The following is an 18,236-nucleotide window of genomic DNA, read 5'->3' as shown; positions in this document are numbered from 1 at the left end:
TACAAACATGTTCAACAATCAAAAAGATCAAATCAATCATAGTGTTAAAAACTGCTTTGTAGTTGGTTAATGGGCATCTATTTAAAACCCAGGGGTCAGTTTCTTTCTCTTAGCAGTGATTTCAAAGAAGTGTGTGAAATCACTTTTTTAACAAATTTGAAATTAAAACCTTTCCAACATAAAACTATGTTTGAAGTGTAAATGCACATCTGAAGCAGATCCCATTCAAATAAGACTTCACAAATAAAAACTAATATTCTTGCCAGCAGCTCCCAGGTTCATTTTACTCCCTAGCCCCAGACACAAACTAAACTTTGGAACTTAGTAGGGCCTTGCTCAAGCCAGTTTTTGCTATTATCCTAGGTTGCTTCCTGAGGCTGGAATGCCAAGGCCATGGCAGGGCAGCAGGTTGGAACCCAATGCAGGCTGCATCGTGCCCTGCTCTCTGCCAGTGAAATGCCATTATAGACAGCCTGCTGCTTTCAGAAAGCACTTTGATGTCTTCAGACAGTAATTGCTACCAAGCCAAATGTTAAATACTGTGCTGTTATTTCTCAGGATTGTCCTCATGGCACAAATAGGGGAAGCTGAGAAGATGGAGAAGAAATATCACAAGGTGCAAAGGCATCATCCTGTCAATGTTCCTTACTCCTGAGAATCACCCCACTTAGACCAGAACACCTCCAATTAACTCACTAACTAATGCTGTAAATGTCAAGGAGTAATTACTACAGCTTATCTCTTTTAATGAAACCTAGTTTTCAAGTGTCCCTTGAAACTCCATTCCCCAGACACAGCTGGGTCCGTGCTCCTGAGGGTTTGGACAAGAGATCCCATTACTGCAGTCTCACAAGCTGCTCTGTTTCCGATCAGAGGTGGTGGCAGTCTCTGGGCACGGCAAACCTGAGCTGATTCAACTCACTTTACCCAGAACTGAAAGAAGGATGAGTGATCAGAGACCTGCACATGTTTGCCATACAGGAAAAATTCACTGACACAAAGCATTACAAGACCCCAAGTTAGCCAGAAATTTGGGATGGATCTGCCTATATCATCCCCCTACAGCATCTTTTCCAAAGAGGCCAAAAGATCTTTAAATAAAAAATTATGCTCAGAAGAGAAGCAAAGATAATTAATCAAGAGTGAGCAGAGAAAAGGGAAAAGCAGGAAAAGGGTTTATGTCCTCTTCTCTCAGTGCACACCAAGTCTTGGCACATGGCTCTCCTTCTGCATGGCTTGAGGTGAGTGAAACATTTCCTGGCAAACCCTGGAATTTAAAGTGCCTTCCCCCACCTCCAAGACCAACCCCACTCTTCATGCTCCTCCTCCTCCTGGTAGTTTCCCCTCTCTACGCTCCAAGCTGTGGGGTTCACCTCTTACTTGCTCTTCTCCCTCCACCTCTTTTTGCAAGGGTCCCACCAGACCCAGGCAATTCTTTTTAAAAAGAACATAATACAAGTGTGAGCAAGGAAATAAAAATAATATTACTCTGCACCACAGATCAAGTGATCAGTTGAGAGACATCCTTTGTCCCAACCCTACATGCAGCTGCTTTTCTCTGCAGCTGCCAGCTCATGGAGGCAGGAACCACACATCTGATTCATTCTGGGATAAATCACAAGCACTGGAGTTCTAAGGAAACCCCACATGATCTTATCTCTCTCCGTTGAGCCCTCTACAATGCCTGTGTGGAAAGCAGAGGCTCTTGCAACTGCTACTGACTGCAAGCCTGAGCAATACTTACAGCTGATTGTAATTCCAAGCTCTACACCTCTTTTCTTGGGCAATTTAACGTGGAAAGTACCGCTGCTGGGTATGACAGACTCTATAAAGCCAAACACAGACAAAAAAGAAAAAAAGGAGAAAAAAGTGAGTTTTCAGTTGCATGGATGGTTTCTTTGGAACCAAGAAAACAAGCCCATAAAGCACTGCTTTATTGGTTCAAATAAGGTTATCTAAGGCTCTGTGGACTTCAGGTTGAAATTTGGATTCTCATTAAAAATACATGCTCTGAACATCAAGTGAAGTGCTCACATCACACTGCATTTCAAGACTGAAGCATCTTTGTCAATGTAAAAGGAAAAAAAAATTTCTTTTTTAATACAAAGCTGCATTTTACCCCTAGCCTATAGCTTTGGCTCCCTCCTGGTTTCAAGGCCATAAACAAATATAAATATTATTCCTATTAATGGGCAAATATTTAAAGTGCGTCCTCTTCATCTACTCCTTGGCTTATCTCAGCCAAGCGATGAGCATAAAACATTTATGAAAGGATCAGAAGAAGAACCCTCCACCTCAGTGTACGTTAGAGATCAACAAGAAATGGGAAAGGTTCTCATAGGGCTTCTCACTCTTGCCTCTAAGCCTTGTGAATACACTCTCTCCTGCAGATCAGCAAAGGCACTGGCAGAGTCCTGCAGGCAGAGAGGAACAGCAACTCCTTTGGGGACGAACCTGCGACATCGAATTCGATCTCAAGCACCACTTTGTTGGTGAGCGCCGCGTCCCGCAGGAGCTGGTTGGCTTCCTCCATGGTCCCGTCCTCCGTCGCGATGCTGTTGATGGAAAGGACTCTGTCTCCTACTTGCAGCAGTCCACACCTGCAGTTCACAGTGGGAAAAGAGGGAATGGGAACAAGGAGACAAGGAAAAAGAGGAAAGGAGGAAAAAAACAACCCCACAACCAGCCATGAGTTACTTTTGCCAGGCAAATCTGTTGCAAGACACACAAAGTATTGACAAATTCTGCAGAAATGGCCCCAAAGAGAAAATAACTCGTTTTGCAGTGCCCATCCCAGTGGCCCTGGAAGGACACAAGGAAGCAAACCTTTGTGGGTTTCTAAGGTTCAAACATAATTTACACTCCTAAATAACCATTTCTGGTCACATTTTTTGCAACAACCAAGGGGGGAAAAACGTAACCCTCACCTTTCTAAAAATCAACACCCTGGCTGAGAGATGAGAATGATAAACACAAGGGAATGTGACTTCCTTCCCTATCCAGCCACAAACAGCTCTTTCCATGCACCTGCACCTTCTGGAACACAAACTAATGGCACTGAAAATTGCACAGATTCCTCTGCTTAATACATGGCAAATACTGAAGCTACAATCCAATAAACTCAGTGTAATGTCTCAGCAAATTGGATAATCATTTATCGCTTCTAATTGCATTTCTGGAAGCCAAATGTACAGTGGTACTGTTTAACTGCCTTGAAAGGACAATATTATTCTGGTGTGATAGCCTGACAGTATAACCACAACTGACCCTTTGGGGCTCTTGTTTAGACCCACCTTCTCCAGGAACAGAGATCAGCAGAATTTTTACTTTGGAAGGAGAACATGATGTCAAGGCTATGTTGGAGATATACTGCTACAGCACAGTTTGCCCCTTGGGACCCCCTGCATTTATAAGCAAGGTGTTTTTCACACATTCCTACATTCAGTACCCACCCACACTCCCTTTTTTTTTACATATACTGCAACACCAGCAAGATGATCCTCCAAGTTATCTCCCACATTATCTCAGTCAGCTCCCACCTGAGCTGGCCTATGGCTCTACAAAAACAAGACTGCAGTGTTCCCTGTAACCATGGGAAATTGCTCATCTTCCTTCTCCTCTATCAGTTGTTCACTTTAACTACATCTTTTTAGACTTTCCACTTATCACCTGGCTACTTGAGCAGATCTTGGGAAACCATTCTTTACCCATCACTAATGTAAGCTACAGAGTGGTCTCCAAAAGAGGTTGAGGGTTATGGCATCAAATCTAAAGTTCCCCTCAAAATGTGGAGTTATTTTACCACAAAGGTTTTCCAGAAGACATCAGTTATCCTGTTTTGAGCCTTCTCCAGAGAATTTTTATTCCCTTCTTGTTTAATGATCAAACACATCTTTGCCTTCCCCTTTCTTTCACAGATACCTCACAGAAGACAGCCTGTTTTTCACTAAACATTCCAGTCACTCTTTATCACTTGCACCCAATTCAGTTGTAAGAAAACACAGCACCACAGCTTCCAGGCACACAAAGACATCAAAGGCAACGCACACTTGGCTGTATTATTCACCTCCAAACAACAGGATATATGAAAGGCCAAGTTATCAAGAAAAAGTACACACATCTGAATTCAAGAAAAATGAACAAGCACAACAGTTTGTGCCAGTGGCCCATCAAAAGCTGAGATATGAACAAGCTTGGAGAGAGCCGAGGGAGGTCATTTAACTGGTACAAAGGCATATTCCCACTTCTGAGTTCATGCCATCCATGGAAAAATGCTGGCTACTTTATGAGATGCAAACTCAGAGTTGTCTATTCAAGGAGACTTGGATTAGGACAGACAACTCAATGATGCATAAATGAACCCACCCTTGCAAATAAATTACATCAAGTTTAATTACATTCCTATACTGGACTTGTGGCTATGCAGCCACATAGATGCACTTAGAAATATCAGCTTACAAATACAAAGATGGCGTGAAGTACAACAGAGATAACTCCTCCACCACCAAGAGCTCTTTTGCTGTGGCCCCAGTGCACCTTTTGCAGAGGGATCAACAGGTGCATCACTCAGACATCACTGTCATCTCAAGGTCACACAGGGACACAATCCATTTTGGCACCACTGTTTCAGCCACAAGGGCTAGGAGCACAGAGGATACTTTTACACTGCATCAAAGCAAACATTTGCCACCTTTCCCACCAGAGCTGCCTTTTCCCAAAACAGCCATTTCTCTTCACTCAAGGTGGATTTGCCTGAGTGTTTTACAGCCAGCAGCTCTGTTAGGTCAGAGGTATTTTATTTCTTTTATTAGCCTCAGTCAATCACAGTTGTTTAAGCCCTGGTCTTGCAGGTTTGTAAAAGTTTGTGGCGTGAAGCCACAACCTTCTGGCTTCCTCTACAGGTACAAGGAGGCCTGACATGTCTTGTTAACCCTTCAGGATCATTCCAGAGGCATCCATTTCCAGTTGTTATGTGCCCTTGTATTGGGAGCAGAGCCTGGGGAGCCAAGGGTCTTGCAGAGCTCTCCTTGGCTCTGCCATGGGATCCTACAAGAATCTTCAGACAGTTTTTCCAAAGAGAAGGCATTTGTTTCAGAGATGCTCAGTCTAACATCAGCGCCTACAAAGTGCTTTCAGAGTATGGGAGCAGAAGTGTCTTAAAATCAGAAACAACAAGAGTACAGGCATCTCCTGGAGTGAAAGACAGCCTTATGAATGTGCTGGAGTCCCTGATGGGATTATTTCCCTGGGGTAGAACAGATTTGCATTTTGCCATGACTCATTTCTTGAGCTTAAAGACAGCAACAGAGCAGCGGAGGTGTCTGGCTTGATACAGAGCAGCACATACTCAAGCCTTGGGCAGGATATGCACTGAAGAGCTCACTCAGCATCATCCACATCTGCGTGGTCACTCCTGCTGTGGGGGGAGCAGCTGTGACCATGGCCACATTGCTGGATGCAGAAACTCATCCTTTGTGCCTTTACATGCCCCTGAGCTGGCCTGCACAGGTCAGACATGCACATCTCTGTGTGTGTGCACATCTGTGCCTGCGCATTGGTGGGTGGGTCTCTGCCCTTAATGGATCAAAACTCGCTGACAGCTTCAGCCAGCTGCTAAACTTTGCTTCTGCAAACTATTCACACCCAAAAGCCAGAAACACAAAGATCAAACAACTGTGTCTGAGTAGACCTAGAAAACATGTAGCTCAGCAGGAGGCATTGATTTTGGATACCAGGATGGAGAAGTCAGATACTCTCCCTCTGCTGCCAATGACAGCTGGGGGAGGACGGACACAAAAGCTGTGTGCTTTAAGGCAGCCAAGAGGGGATGTCAGGTTTCTTCCCCTTCCACCCTCCCTGCTGATAACGGGGGCTGAATCACTGTCTCATTCAGAACCCAAAGGCTTTATCATGCACCCAGGAAACAAAACAACAGGTGGGGAGGGAGGTCTATTAGAGGCTATTTGCAGCAAAACAAATCACAAGTCAGACAGGTGAGAATTTTTGCATCAAACTGCCTGCCACAAGCTAGCACAAAGCAGACAATAAACGTGAGGCAGTCCAACCTCCCTGAAAAGAGGGTGATGTCATGCTCCTCCCTGGTAGTACTCACACTTGCTGGGCACCCCAGAGGCAGCTCCTCCACAGCAATCCAGATGGACAAAGCCAGTGTGGATCATGTGCTTGTACAACAGCACATTCCGATCCACAGGTTTTGCAGAGTGTGTGAACACCCAGGTCAGATCCAGGCTGCTAAGCCTAATCCCTGTATCCCCACAGCTCACCTTTTTGGCAAAAAGCAAAAACTGCAGCACAAGAAAGAGCATAGCCCAACCGCAGCCAGGAGCCCAGCCTGGTGCAGGGGATGGAAAAAGGCTCTAATGTCTTCGGCTGCAGCTACAGCAGAACCTCTGAAGAGCAGGGAATAAGGGAGCTTGACTCATGGAGCAAAGAGCTCTGTGAAACAGCAAGAAACAAAAAGTGAAATGAAAACATAAAACTGCCTTTTTCACTTCACTGCAAACCCAGTGCACTTATCTCTTTGAGATGGGGAGGAAAGACAGCGTTTTCCTGCCAGCTAGGAAGAGCAGCATGGTTTAGGAAAGAACGAAATACACAGCGGAGATTTAATCCCCAAATCAAATCCAGGCTGCAAATGCAGAGAGGATTGCTCCCAGTCTCCAGAAAGCAGCAGCCAGAGGAGCGTGAATGCTGCCGGGTGGGCAGCGCGAGGGTGAGCAGCGTGTGTGACACATCAGAGCCAGGCAAGGCTGCACTGCCAGTCGCTGCTTTTCCTCCAGGCTTGGCAAGAGGATAAAGAAAAGCCAGGCGGATTGCAGCACATCTCGTTCATCCCCTGGGACAGCAGGCTTTGTTGCTACCTAATTTATAAAAGGAGTTTGGTGCTTTGCAATATGAGCCAAGTTTGCCCACAATAGAGGATAAAAAAAACCCATAACACCATCACCTTAATTTTTAAACCCTGTTTGGAAACAATCAAACAAACAAAAGGCATAACAGGCTTTTGAAATCTCTCCTAACCTGCATCAAGACAGCTCTTTTTCCTGTGCTGGCCCCTTGTCCCCGTCCTCCCACAGACACAAGCACCAGGCACTCGTGTTCCACCTTGACTCTGCATCAGCTGACTGGAGAGGCTACGACACAGAGACTGGTCTGCACAGCAAGGACTTGCATTTCATTTTGCAGACACTTTCCCTGCCATATGAGTCTACAACTTCTCCATGTGCTGTTTTTCTGGGCTGGCTTGGAGACACCGAACCTTCAGCACATGCTGATGGGGCCATCAGAGACTTCTCCAAGAAAGGGTCTGCAGCAGGCACTGGGTACTGCCACACTGCGGCACCCTTAGGCAGGACAGACCACAGTGGTAATCACAGGTGGGAAGAGAAACAAGCACAGGGACATTAAGTGCCAGCCTAAGGAAACCAGCTCTCCTTTCCACCCCTCGAGAGATCAAGCCATGCTAGGACTTGACCTGTTTAGTAACAAAAGCCTTGCCAGAAGACACCTACATTGCAGTGCACAGGCACTCGAGCAGGCTCTAAATCCAGCCAGCAAGGGTATTGGGAGCAGCTGAACTCCAGGGCTGAGGCTCCACCACTAGAGGAGTCACTGTTCCCAGTGTCCTCAGGGGTGACAGAGCGTAGTTAATGCTGCTCCTCCCTTCTGCACTTTTCTCAGCATTACACAGCCAAAAGCAGGCAGGATTAACTGCAGCACCTACCTGTTCCTCAACCAGAGTCCTCTCTCTATGGTTCAAAGCCTCGTCTTTAAGGCCAGTTTATATAGCTGGGCTCTGCTACAATGAAATCAGTCAGAAAACAATTTTCAGGGGCCACTTATTTAGACCTTTCGCCTTTTTGCACCTATATAAAAGATTTATCTTTCAAAGAAGAATTAAAAGAACAAAAAAAGGGAATGGGAATGGCACTCTCACACAGACACACACTCCCTTCCTCCTCCTCCCAGACCAGCCGCAGCCTGGTGCCAAGACGTTCACCTGGGGTGCGAGGGAGGCCGCAGTCAGCCGACGAGTGCAGAAATGGCAGTGACAGTAAACCATGCCCAGTGAAGAATGGGAGATATTACAAGGATGATAGTAAATATCTAAATGAGCCTCTGAGGAGAGAAAACAAACCAAACCATGAAATGTTCAGCAGCAGCACCATCAGCATCCAAGGGCAAGGTCTCTAACCTCTCTGCCGGGCTGTCAGGCTCAATAAAACGGACGAGAGGTGGGGAAGACAGAGTTTCAGTAGCAAAGATGCCTCCCTGGAGCTGAAGTCCAAAGCCATTCAAAGGGTCTCCCCTGAGGACCACCTCTGTCGTCTCTGTGTGGACAATCTGCCCGCCAGGACCCACCGTGCTGGAGGCCAGCGACACTGAGAGGATGAGAGAGACAGGCAGAAGGTCAGGGCAGCCACAGTCAACGTAACAGCCTGGGTCACAGACCTTGGTCTGGTGGTGGTGAGGACAGTGACCAAGGATGAGGGAGGCACTGACAGTGCTGAGACGAGTGGTTCTACGCCAGTTAACAGTTGACAACAAGGACAGCAAGGCAAGCGTGCATGCCCCCTCCAACCCAGCCCAGCACAAGACTGATCTTACGGGAGCTCTTGTGCTCCTTCTTCTTCTGCCTCCTCCTCAGCATGGTGGTGCGGGGGCTCATGGGGTGGGAGCTGCGAGGTAGCGTGTTGGAGTTCTGGCACGGGAACCCCTGCGCGTTCATGGTGGGAGACGAGAAGTTGGCAGCCACCAGAGCTGGGGAAACACAGAGCACGTTAGGGACGTGCACAGGGGACCACAGCAGTGAGTGCACTCCCTAACATTGTCACCAAGCACCTCACGGGTTTGGAGCAGCTCGTCCTTTCCAGCTCCAGGGCTCAAGACCCAAGGAATGTTTGCTTCCCACAGTTTGGACACAGTGCAATGTCCTCTCTTCTCTATCTTACTGCCACAAGACAAGAAACCTGGGGCAGCACACAGCCCACTCCTGACAAGAAGTGCATCTACAGATTTTGAAGTAGCCATAATCCTGCTGTTAACAAAGCTGTATGGCACTAGGGCTGAGCTGGATGTGTTGCTATATCACATTCGGACACAACACCAAAGACACCCTTCTCTGTCCCACAGCAATTCATTTTTGCTGTATGAAACCAGGCATGGGAACATGGGGTCAGAGGATGGGTGCATGAGTCTGCCCAACACACTGTTCTTGTCCCAGTTACCAGATCTGTGTGTGCTGGGCTGAAGATACTGATTTCATACCTCAGCACTGGGCTGTGGAAACAGAACCAGATGACTGAGGAGGAAATAAGTGACAAGCCACACTATGGACCTGAATATTAAGGAAATGGAGGGGCACAACAAAAACGAACACGCGCAGGATGAGGGCAATGCCATGCACTGAGGTTACATTTGCAGTAATCCTGTCCAGACGTCTGGTTCCAAGTGGGTGTCTTGCAGTGTCCGGGGTGGTGGGTGTGACAGTAGTTGACACAGGGATCCCAGCAGTGGTGGTGGTCACTCTTCTGCACCTTGACTGATGGCATCCAGCAGAGCAGAAATCACCACAGGCAGGAAGAAAAAATGAGAGAAAGAAAAGGTAAGCCAGGAGATTGTAGAAAAGAGCCTTATACCGACTCTGAACAAGTCAGGACCCAACCACAGTGTATCAAGCATCAGCAGCAAAAACACATCCCACATAACCTCATGACACTTGATGCAAAGTGGCAGAAATCCACCCCTTTCCCACAAAAAACTCCGCATCCTGTGCCAGCAGCCTGTCTCAGCCATGCCAGCAGCACGCATATGTCATTACTATTTGCAGTCTGTTGTGCGACATGCAGAAGCTCCATCCAGCCATGAGTTTCCTGCAGAGGCCATGAGCACTCTCCAACAGCACCAGGGAAGCCTCCTTGTGCTGTTTCCCACCTTGCTGCCAGAGCTGCCCTCCCTGTGACAAGGCTCAGTGCCTTCCCCACGTGCCAAGGACCGCTGTGAGCACTTTGCTTGGCTTCAGCGTTTGGTTGTTTTGCGGCTGCTCTTGCACAGGAATGCACACATGGATGAAGGAGAGGAGTAGCAGAGAGCCACCTCCAGCTCATCACAACAAAAGGGGGTTTATACACTGCTGCTTAAAGCCAATTAAGGAGGCCAGCAGCACAGAAAAAGATGCCAGTGCTGTGGCAAACAGCATATGAAAGCATAGCACCAACATGGCAGAGCCTGTTCAAGGGCACACCACTTTCAACCCTAACCCGAGCACATGCTGACAGAATCTGTTGCAGTGTGACATCCATCCTCTGGAAACCCTCTGTCCAGGAACTGCAGCTCTGCAACACCAAGTCAGGATGCCACAAGTCTCTTCTGAAGTGCCTCAAACAGTCCCCAGGTACAGGTCCCTCATCTGTTCTCACTGACGCTCCCTTTTCCCCCTGGGCAGCACAGCGTCAGTTTGGTTTTTCTTGCCCAACACCAGGTGTTCTGTCCTGAATCTCTGCACCATGCTGCCTGGATCTCTTTTCTTCCAAGAGGAATTTCTGGCTAACAAGCAAGACTTCAAGCTGTTTTATTCAGCTAAGCATGGAGAGCATCCCACAGCAGAGCATCATTGCAGCCACACGTTATCCCAGGGTTCTTAATCTCGCAGCCACTTGCACTGACTGGCAAGCACCTTCCCAGGATGACATCTCCTCCTGCCTCTGGGTCCTCTAAGGAGGCAGAAATGCCACCAGCACTGGCACTACCAGAACCTTCTGAGGGTGCAAACCCGGGAGAGGGACTTATTTTATTTACTGAGTCCACCCAGAGATCTCCTCTGAAGGTCATCTGTTAGTGCCTTGAACAGCAGAAATCTATTTTCTGGGTGTGCATCACAGGCATCAAATCATTTAGGTCAGATTTTCCAGACAATATAGTGATTATATTCAGTCTTTGCTAAACATTTAGTGAGTTTAGCACTTAGTCTATCAAGCTTTTAAAAATACACTTCCAGCTCTGGGGTTTCTATTTTGTGTATTTTCAAAAGTAAATTTGGAGCCAGGCAGCTTTTAAAAAGCAACAATCAAATTAGCTATATCTAGACAAAAAGAAAAGTTCTTAATAAAATTAAACACTTTGAACATGCGGGACAGAGCTTATAGGCATATATACAAAAAAATTTAATCCACTTATAACAACTAAAACTCTCCCATTTGTCTATTAATTGTTATCTTGCATCTGACAACAGAAAAAAATGTGCCTTTGAAACTCAGCTGTCAGTGAATTGGGGAAGAGAAGGCATTTTGGACAATTCTGTGAAAAAACCCCTACAACAGCCTTTCCCAATCTTTCACATTTATCCCTGCCTGAGGAAACCCATCCATTCCAGCACTGCTCCTGGGCACCATCTGCTCCCATTGATCCTGTGAGCAGGGCATAATCTTCCCACAAACACTCCAAGTGCCCCCAGAACCACAGGGAAAGCCAACTCAGCATTAGGCCATATTTTTGCATGGCCACTGCAGCTTCAGATCCCTCTCCACTTCCTCCAACCAGATGTTGATTGCACAAGAAGCCACTTTAAAAAAAATATAATGACAAACACCATGCAGACACAGGCTGAAAGGACTCAGTAATGCAAATGCTGAACAGGGATGGATCTACATCATCTCCTCTCCTCAGCTTCTTTCCCTGGGCTCCATTCTCTTGCCAACCACAAGAGTTCGTTTTTGCAGGGTCCATGTTTCTTCACTATCCCCATTTGCTAAACTCAGAAAGAGCAGCCTGTGGAGCTGGCGCAGCATCTTTCCTTATGATCCCTCACGTGTTAGAGATTTTAATCAAAAATGGGAATAATTGTTACATCCCATGAGTTTTCATACTCATGTGTTGCAATTATTGTCCCAAGTTTGTGTTCTGCAATTCCATCACAGCAAACTGATCTGTGTATGGGTGTTTGGGTAAACAGCTCTGATCACACCGAGCTGTCCTTCCACAGAACCTCCTTCTCCTGAGCAGCTGCTCAGTGCACATATTCTGCAAGGAAATTAGGAACAGGGCACTAATGGAAGGAGGAGAATAGTGCATTTTAACAGCCATTGAAAAAGGATTATAGCTTCCCATTTTTTCTTGGGCACAAAGGTCAAGTCATCCATTCCCTTTGTTAAACTGCTTCACTTCTGCACAAATTGGACAGGACATGTAAGGGATTTACTTCTAGATGTGGAGATGTTTTTAGGTTTTAGGTTTCACTGTATCAGTTTAAGGAAGACCATAAGATACTTTCCTCCTTTCCCCAAACTGCCTTAGAAGAGAATGGAAAGAGAAGCTGTGCCAAGGGCTACTGTGCATCAATATTATTAAAATGCATGTCCCTGAGAGACAAGTGATTGAAAATGGTGGAAAAAGGGACTGGTACTGAACAGTCACACCCAAAACACTTGAATTACAAGACTGCCAGTACAGACTGTAACAAAACTACAGGCAAGAGCTGCAACAAATATACTATTACTGAGGCCATGGTCACAATGAAATTTATAGGAGACCCTGAGACAGCTTCTCATGTGGAGGAAGGAACTAAAGGTGGGCAACAAGAATGCTCACCAGGGTGAATTCCTAATGACATTTTGCAGGCATTTTGGGCTTGTTCTTACTAGAGTCAGAATTTACTTCCTCAGTATTTCTTTTGTGTGGGTGGTGGAAACCAGCAGCTACAGATGGATTCACTCTACCCCTGGCTGCCCAGACACAGCTGCCTCTCAAGCAGGCTGGTCTGAAAGATGAGCACTTACATTCCAGCTTTGGAAGTCCATCAGGACACTGTCCATCTACTGAACACATCCTTTACAAAGCCTTACCACGCATCAGCAAATAAAAACGGAGCTTGGAAATACATTTGCCAGCAGCAAGGTTGTTTTCCCCCTCTCCATTAAAGTCTCTTATCTAAGGCACTAAAGAAGTGGCTTGCACAGCACTCAGCACTGCAAAACCCTGGGATTCCCATCTCCAGTTTCTCCATTCAAGCACAGATGTTCAGATGTTGCCTCTTTTTCCTATTCACATCCTTGAAGAACGTAATCTAATCACATACATTTCATCAAAACATCCATTTTTTCCTTTTACAGGTGTCTCTCTTAGGAATCTGTTGCCAGCATTCAAAAGCAAGAACCCCTTGGAGGGACCTAAAGTGAGTTTTGAGGGTGATCAGCAGTGTAGGCACAGAAGACACACCTGTTTCTGGAGGCTTCAAAGGCAGCCTGCTTTGGTGAACAGGTAATATCTCTAGCTTGACGTTTTCAGAAGTGGCAGCTAAAAGCTGAGTTGCCTCTAATAAGGAGCAGTGCTCTGTGCTCGTGCCATCAATGGAGAGAATGTGGTCACCAACGTGCAATGCGCCACATCTGCAAAGGAAACAGCAGGAGAGGTAATTACACACATGGCCAAAACCCATCCTTGCAGTCAGGAGCACACACACAAAATTCAACTGTGAATTAGTGTGCAAATTCTTGTTAATTTCTTTGCACATATAAATTTTTTTTAATTCCAACTTGAACCTTAGGTTCGAGTGTTACCCAAAATACCAGCTAATATGGTTGTCATGGTTTGACACTGGCCAAACACCAGGCACCCACAACAGCCACTCACTCACACTCCCCTGCCACAGCTGGACAGAGGGGAGAAAAAAATTAAACAAAGGGTTCATGAGTTGAGATAAGGACTGGGAGAAAACAGTCCAAGGGCAAAACAGGCTCAGCTTAAAGGTACAAAGTGAATTTATTACTGACAAAATCAGAGGAGGATAATGAGAAGTAACACAAGCTCTTAAAAATACCTTTTCTTCTCCCAACCCCTTCCTCCTTCCCACCGACAGTGCAGGGAGACAGGGCATGGGGGTTTGGTCAGTTCATCACCCAAGGTTTTCTTCCACTGCTCAGGGAGAGGAGTCCTTCCCCTGTGAGACCGTGGGGTCCCTCCCACAGCAGACAGTTCCCTGTGAACTTCTCCAACATGGTTCCAATCTCATGAGCAGCAGTCCTCCCAGAACTGCTGCGGTGTGGGTCACTCTTCACAGGGTGCAGTCCCCCAAGGCCAAGCTGCTCCAGCCTGGAAGCAGGGGCTCCCTCTCTCCACTGGGTCTCCCACTGGATCACAGCCTGCTCCAGGCATCCACCTGCTCTGGCACAGGCACCTCCCCCATGGGCTGTGGATGGATCTCTGCATCCCCCGGGGATCCCCAGGGGCTGTGGATGGATCTCTGCATCCCCCGTGGATCCCGAGGGGCTGTGGATGGATCTCTGCATCCCCAATGGATCCCCAGGGGCTGTGGATGGATCTCTGCATCCCCCGTGGATCCCGAGGGGCTGTGGATGGATCTCTGCATCCCCAATGGATCCCGAGGGGCTGTGGATGGATCTCTGCATCCCCCGTGGATCCCCAGGGGCTGTGGATGGATCTCTGCATCCCCCATGGATCCCCATGGGCTGCAGGGGCACAGCTGCTTCACCATGGTCCTCACCATGGCCTGCAGAGGAGTCTCGTCTCCGGCGCCTGGAGCGCCTCCTGCCCCTCCTTCTCCACTGACCTTGGTGTCTCCATGTTGTTCCCCTCACATGCTCTCACCTCCTCCTCTTCTCTCGCTAGGAAAGAACTATGCCCTCACTTTGTTTTGATTTTCTTCTTAGATCTCTTATCACAGAGGCATTCCCACCATCCCTAATTGGCCCAGCTTTGGCCAGCAGCATGTCCATCTTCAGAGCCATCAGGGATTGGCTCTGCCAGACAGGTGGAAGCTTCCAGCAGCTTCTCACAGAAGCCACCTCTGTGGCCCCCCCAACTACAAAAAACCAGGCCATGCAAAACTAACACATTCATGTCTGAGTCAGTGCTGTTGGTGGCTTGGCAAAAAATCTTTTAAGTTTGTAAGAGTGCCCCTTCATAGCCAGTCTGGATGGCTGAGGGCTCACCCAGCAGTGTAGTTAAGTCCTGGGAGGCAGGAGTTCAGCTCAGCAACACAACTGAACACAGCTAGTGCTGCACAGCAGCCTGTCAGTACATCTCCAGGTAAAGGGTTTCCTGCCTTGTCCATCAGGAAAAGGCTCCAGCCAGAAGTTTCCATGACAGGCTTTAGCCATTTCACAGCTCCAGGGCAGTCAGGCCTGAGGTTTTTAAAGCTCAGCTTTCACAGGCACTGAGCTACATTCATTCCTGGTGAGGAGTGTCCACTGCTCGTGGGTCAGATATTTTTAGCAAAAACAGTGCTAAGAACATGTAGACATGAAGATTTCAAGGCAAGACCGGGAAGAATGGTTTATAACCAACAAGGGGATGAAAAAGCAGCAGAGAAGGGAAAAGCAGAACTAGAAGCAGCCTGTTCAGATCTGTACCTGTCCACCACGCTGGCTGGCTTGATCTTGTCGATGACAATGACCTGCTTATTCCGGTGCATGGCTGTGGTCAGTGTGATTCCCAGCGTAGACCCTGGAGTCTTTGCTATTTCAACTAGTAAAGGACCAGAAGCATTTGCTACAGTATCTGCAAAACAAGAGAGCACCTGAAGACACTTGTCATACAGCCTTTTCCATCTCTAAATGCAGGGGTTGGCCAACAGTGCTGACTCGCCATGTGAAGCAGCAAACCTTTAGCTTGGACATCCTACAGTCCTGTGTCATGTGGTGACTTAACAAAAAAGAACACTCAAGAAGCAAAATTGCCTCTGCACAAAATCTACATGATAATGAAGAGTATTACAACAATTCACTCATGGAAAGAACTCTCCTCTCTCTTTACTTTGGGTTAAATAGCAATATTGAGGAACAGATTGCTCAAAGGCTCTGCAACAGTCACACCAATGGTATTACAAGCACAAAAAAGGAAGAACATAAGGACATCGCTGTTACAGGCTTTTTCCCAAACAAACCAAAAAGAAAAGGCACAAAAATACATCCCACTTTCTGAAGTACTCAGAAGTCTCGTGGCTGATGACAAGCCAGTCAACTCCTCTGTGCTTCAGCACCAGCTTCACTATACCACCTCAACTGCTTGTTTGAGCTCCTCCAGTGTGACAGTGGGAGCAGACACAGCACTGCCAACCCCCTGCTCCCAACAGCCTCCTCTCCCATCAGACAATACAGGGTCAACTCATTTTTAAAATATGCATCTCTGCAATAAGCTTAACAGATGCTGTAAGTGAGACTATGAAACTCCTACGAAATTGCACCTGTTAGCATAAGCCTGCACAAAACCATCCATCTCTTCTGAGGAAGGGGGAGGACAAAGAAACCCTGATTAGACAGAAATTCCCTCCAGCTCTGTTACACACATTTGCTTCCAGATGACCTAAAGCCATCACAAAGAAGTGGGATTTGCAAATGTGTTATCACCATCAGACATCCAATAACCAGCACCCCCATGTGTAGGTGACACCCCCCATGAAAGCACTCATGAAGACCCAGCTATCCACTTCGAAGGAAAGGCCAGCAGAGCCCTCTGAGCACCTGATGCCTCCTCAGCCCTTAATTATTCATAGTAAGGTTTTTCCCTTCCAAAGACATGCTCCACTAAAAATGCTGATGCTACTTGGCTCCAAACCTGATGCATGGCTCATTCTTGCTCTCTAATAAACGGGAGCATTAATGCAGATCTGGGAAGCTAAGCTGCAGCAAGGTCTTTTCTGAGATTTGTTGAAGATGCTGAGCCTCTGGAGACAGAAATTTACCTTGGAAATTCCCCTTGGGGATCAGCCAAGGGATGTTCAGGCTCTGGTCTACTCACAGTGCCATTTTTCACAGGGGAGGAAGGAAGAGGAATGAGCCATGTTAAAGGTTATGCAGGCTTCACATAAAACACTGTTTATCCTCTGATGAAAAGGACCACTGGGGAGATCTGCAGGCCCTGGTAAAAAGCACAGCCTCAGTTTAATCAAAAGATACACAAAGCACCCAGCTAAAGCCTGCAGAAGGTGCACTTAAGCCTTTGTTAGCAAAGGAAGCACCAAGAGACTGAGGATCTCTTCCAACAGCAAACACCAGGTATGTGTTAGTTTTGCAGCCTGTGTATGTCCAGCACATATTCACTGAAGAGGGACTTGGATTTATATCCCTCCAGCTGAAGGGAAGAAGATAAGGAAAATAAAATCGTGAGAAGAGCTTCCTGGAGCATCGGACCTTTCTTTGCAAGGAAAACACCTACTCTTCTCCAGTTTACCCAGCATCCAAGCCTCTCAGCTTTGCCAGGTGCTTCCCAGGATGGTCTCAGCATGATGGAGAGAAGAACGAGCCTCAGGAGCTCAGGGCTGGGGTTATTAGTAGGACTGTAGGAAACCACAGTCCCACCTCCAGCCCATGGTCACTCTCCTGCCACACACAGCATGGGCCACCTCACTGTCCCTTTGAATTCTCATCTCCATCACAGATGAGAATTGCTCCAAATCCATTTTATAGAGGCATTTATTGACAAAATACCAGCCAAGCCTTTATTGATTATTCTAGGGGAAGACTTGGCTCAAATCAAAGGTCAGGAGTCAGCAATCCAGCAATATTTGTGAGGTGTGATTAATATGGAGCTGTTACACTCAAGCTAATTTTAAAAGAAATATGGAAGGGACAGAGCAGGCCATGCAATAACTTCACTGTAAGGAGTCAATTGGCATTGTTGTACTGGCACCAGGAGGTCTTTCTGCAGCATCATGCACAGCTACAACCTCCCAGGAGGACACAAAGGGCTGTGCAACACCTGCTCACACCCATACACTTGCAGGGTACTCAGCACTATTGTGAGGGATACAAGGGAAACAGAGCCTGCTCCAGGTTCTCACTCACCCCAGTGCAGAAGATATGGGAGAGGTGATCACCCCACCACTCAAAACTGGGGTTTGGCAGGTGTTTTCTAGAAGAGCTTTCTCTCAACAGCTTCTTTTTAAGGAAATACTGTGGGGGGTTTTCCTTCTTGTACTAGGTTTCTGAGCCTCATTTGGCTTTACTCACCTCTCTGAGGAGGAATGGCTCTTGTACCCAGCCTGGGAAGTGCAATTGCTTGGGAAATAAGCAAAGTGTAATGGTAGGGATGAATTTTTCCTGATGTAATGCACTTTGAGAGAGAGGAAGGAATAGAAAATGAGAAGGGAAAGGGGAAAGGGAAAAGGGAAAAGGGGAAAGGGGAAAGGGAAAGGAAAAGGGAAAGAGAAAGAGAAAGGGAAAGGGAAAGGGAAAGGGAAAGGGAAAGGGAAAGGGAAAGGG

At 47.0% G+C, this 18,236-nt stretch overlaps 1 protein-coding gene across 7 annotated transcripts in view; it reads right to left on the bottom strand.

The window, feature by feature from the left end:
* Positions 1–18,236, bottom strand: part of GRIP2 (glutamate receptor interacting protein 2) — a 265,964-nt gene that overhangs the window by 30,964 nt on the left and 216,764 nt on the right. For all 7 annotated transcript variants that reach the window (XM_042016462.1, XM_042016492.1, XM_042016501.1 and 4 more), the window contains exons 8-14: positions 15,387–15,534; positions 13,234–13,403; positions 9,437–9,562; positions 8,629–8,781; positions 8,216–8,402; positions 2,455–2,600; positions 1,745–1,825 (exon numbers count right to left, since the gene is read on the bottom strand). In XM_042016462.1, coding sequence (XP_041872396.1) covers positions 1,745–1,825; positions 2,455–2,600; positions 8,216–8,402; positions 8,629–8,781; positions 9,437–9,562; positions 13,234–13,403; positions 15,387–15,534 — 1,011 coding nt within the window. The remainder of the gene's footprint in view (positions 1–1,744; positions 1,826–2,454; positions 2,601–8,215; positions 8,403–8,628; positions 8,782–9,436; positions 9,563–13,233; positions 13,404–15,386; positions 15,535–18,236) is intronic.

This window comes from Corvus kubaryi, unplaced genomic scaffold (assembly GCF_017639235.1).
Source record: "Corvus kubaryi isolate FWS band 111438036 unplaced genomic scaffold, C.kubaryi_AGA036_p1.0 136, whole genome shotgun sequence".
NCBI lineage: Eukaryota > Metazoa > Chordata > Aves > Passeriformes > Corvidae > Corvus > Corvus kubaryi.
This window is presented reverse-complemented; position numbering and strand designations above follow the sequence as displayed.